The sequence below is a fragment of the Artibeus jamaicensis genome, unplaced genomic scaffold (assembly GCF_021234435.1).
Source record: "Artibeus jamaicensis isolate MK-2021 breed Jamaican fruit bat unplaced genomic scaffold, CSHL_Jam_final contig_2673, whole genome shotgun sequence".
NCBI classification, from domain to species: domain Eukaryota; kingdom Metazoa; phylum Chordata; class Mammalia; order Chiroptera; family Phyllostomidae; genus Artibeus; species Artibeus jamaicensis.
The window spans coordinates 159-1,549 of NW_026521586.1; the positions used below are offsets into that span (position 1 = coordinate 159).

General features: G+C 59.0%; 1 protein-coding gene across 1 annotated transcript; it reads left to right on the top strand.

Moving 5' to 3' along the window:
• Positions 1–280: 280 nt before the first annotated feature.
• Positions 281–760, top strand: LOC128626990 (LITAF domain-containing protein-like; the record flags this gene model as incomplete). Its single annotated transcript, XM_053662672.1, has 2 exons — positions 281–434; positions 612–760. Coding segments are annotated over 2 exons (278 nt in total), but the record flags the coding sequence as incomplete, so codon positions are not given.
• Between the last annotated feature and the right edge of the window lie 631 nt (positions 761–1,391).

Genomic DNA, 1,391 nt, shown 5'->3' on the forward strand with positions numbered 1-1,391 from the left:
ACTGAAGTTTGAGTTCACACCCAGAGCTGCTCCCCAACTTTTTGTGTCTCTTGGCCACCGAAGGCAAGGCGTCTTGACTGAGGCAAACCCCTGGGCCCTGATGGCTGGTGGTTGGTAGGGAAGGAGCTGCAGGAAGACATGGGGGCTCATTAGGACAGCCTGAGCTGCTCAGGGGAGCCTAGGACCCCTGCAGAGGGGTATAGGCCATGCAGGGGCTGCCCAGCAGTAGACACTGGGGAGCAGGAGGAGCAGGCACAAGGTCTGAGCTTTCCCCTTTTAGCCCCCCAAGCTGGACTCAGCAGTGTACCTAAGATGGCATCTGCCTTGCCGATGCAGCGCTCTTGTCCCTACTGCGGGAACCACATCCTCACAGTGACCACCCCAGTCCCAGGGGCCCTCTCCTGGCTGCTGTGTACAGGCCTCTTTATGTTTGGGTAAGTGGGGGCCCTGACCATTGGCTGGGGAGGGCCTCCAGGGTGGGGAGGAGGCCCAGCAGAGGGGGCTGGGCAGGACCAAGGATGGGGGTGTGCAGCCTTGACTTGGCCCTGGGGTGAGCCCAGAGCCCCCCGGCCTGGACCCCAGCCCATGGCCCACTGCTCCCGAGGCTGCAGGTGTGTCCTGGGTTGCTGTCTCCTCCCTTTCTACATGGACAGATTCATGGATGTGAAGCATACATGCCCCGTGTGCGGGCACGAACTCTTCCGCTACCGTCGCCTGGGAACCTCGGCAAAATAAATGTGTATTAAGAGACATTTACCTGCCCATGTCTGTCCTACCAGGGTTCCCCCAATGCAAGCCCTGTCAGGGGGGTATGAAGGGACTGATGCAGTAGCCACTTGTCCTTCCCTGTCCTCCTGTGCCCATGCAAGGCCAGGTTGGCTCTCAGACCCGTGTCTGCAGAGTAGATGCTCAGTTAGCCCCAGGTGAGTGAATTATGCCCAGCCCTTTCTTCTCAGGGCCCATGCTCTTCTGACCCCTTAAAAACCACAATTTACTGACCAGCTCAAGCTTCTACATCCCTTTGTCCGTGTCTCTCTGAACTCCAGCCGGGGGGGGGGCTGAACCTCCTGTCATCTCTTGCTACATCCTTACCTGCCACTCACTCTGGGACCCACACCCAGGCCCACACCTGACCCCCTGCCCTGCTCTGCCCGCTTGGACCAGTGACTTCCTGTTGCTAAACCCAACATCCACCAGACACTTCCCCCTTGCCTACCTGCCTGGCCTCTCTGCAGCGCCTGATCCTCACTCTGCTGTCTAGCTGTACAGCAGCAGTTCCCAGCCACCAGCTGTGTGCTCCGCCATGACACCCTGTCCTGCTGATGCCCCACATGGTTCTGTCTTACGTCTCTTCTCACATTACCTCTGAGGCTTCCATCCTTACCTGCATC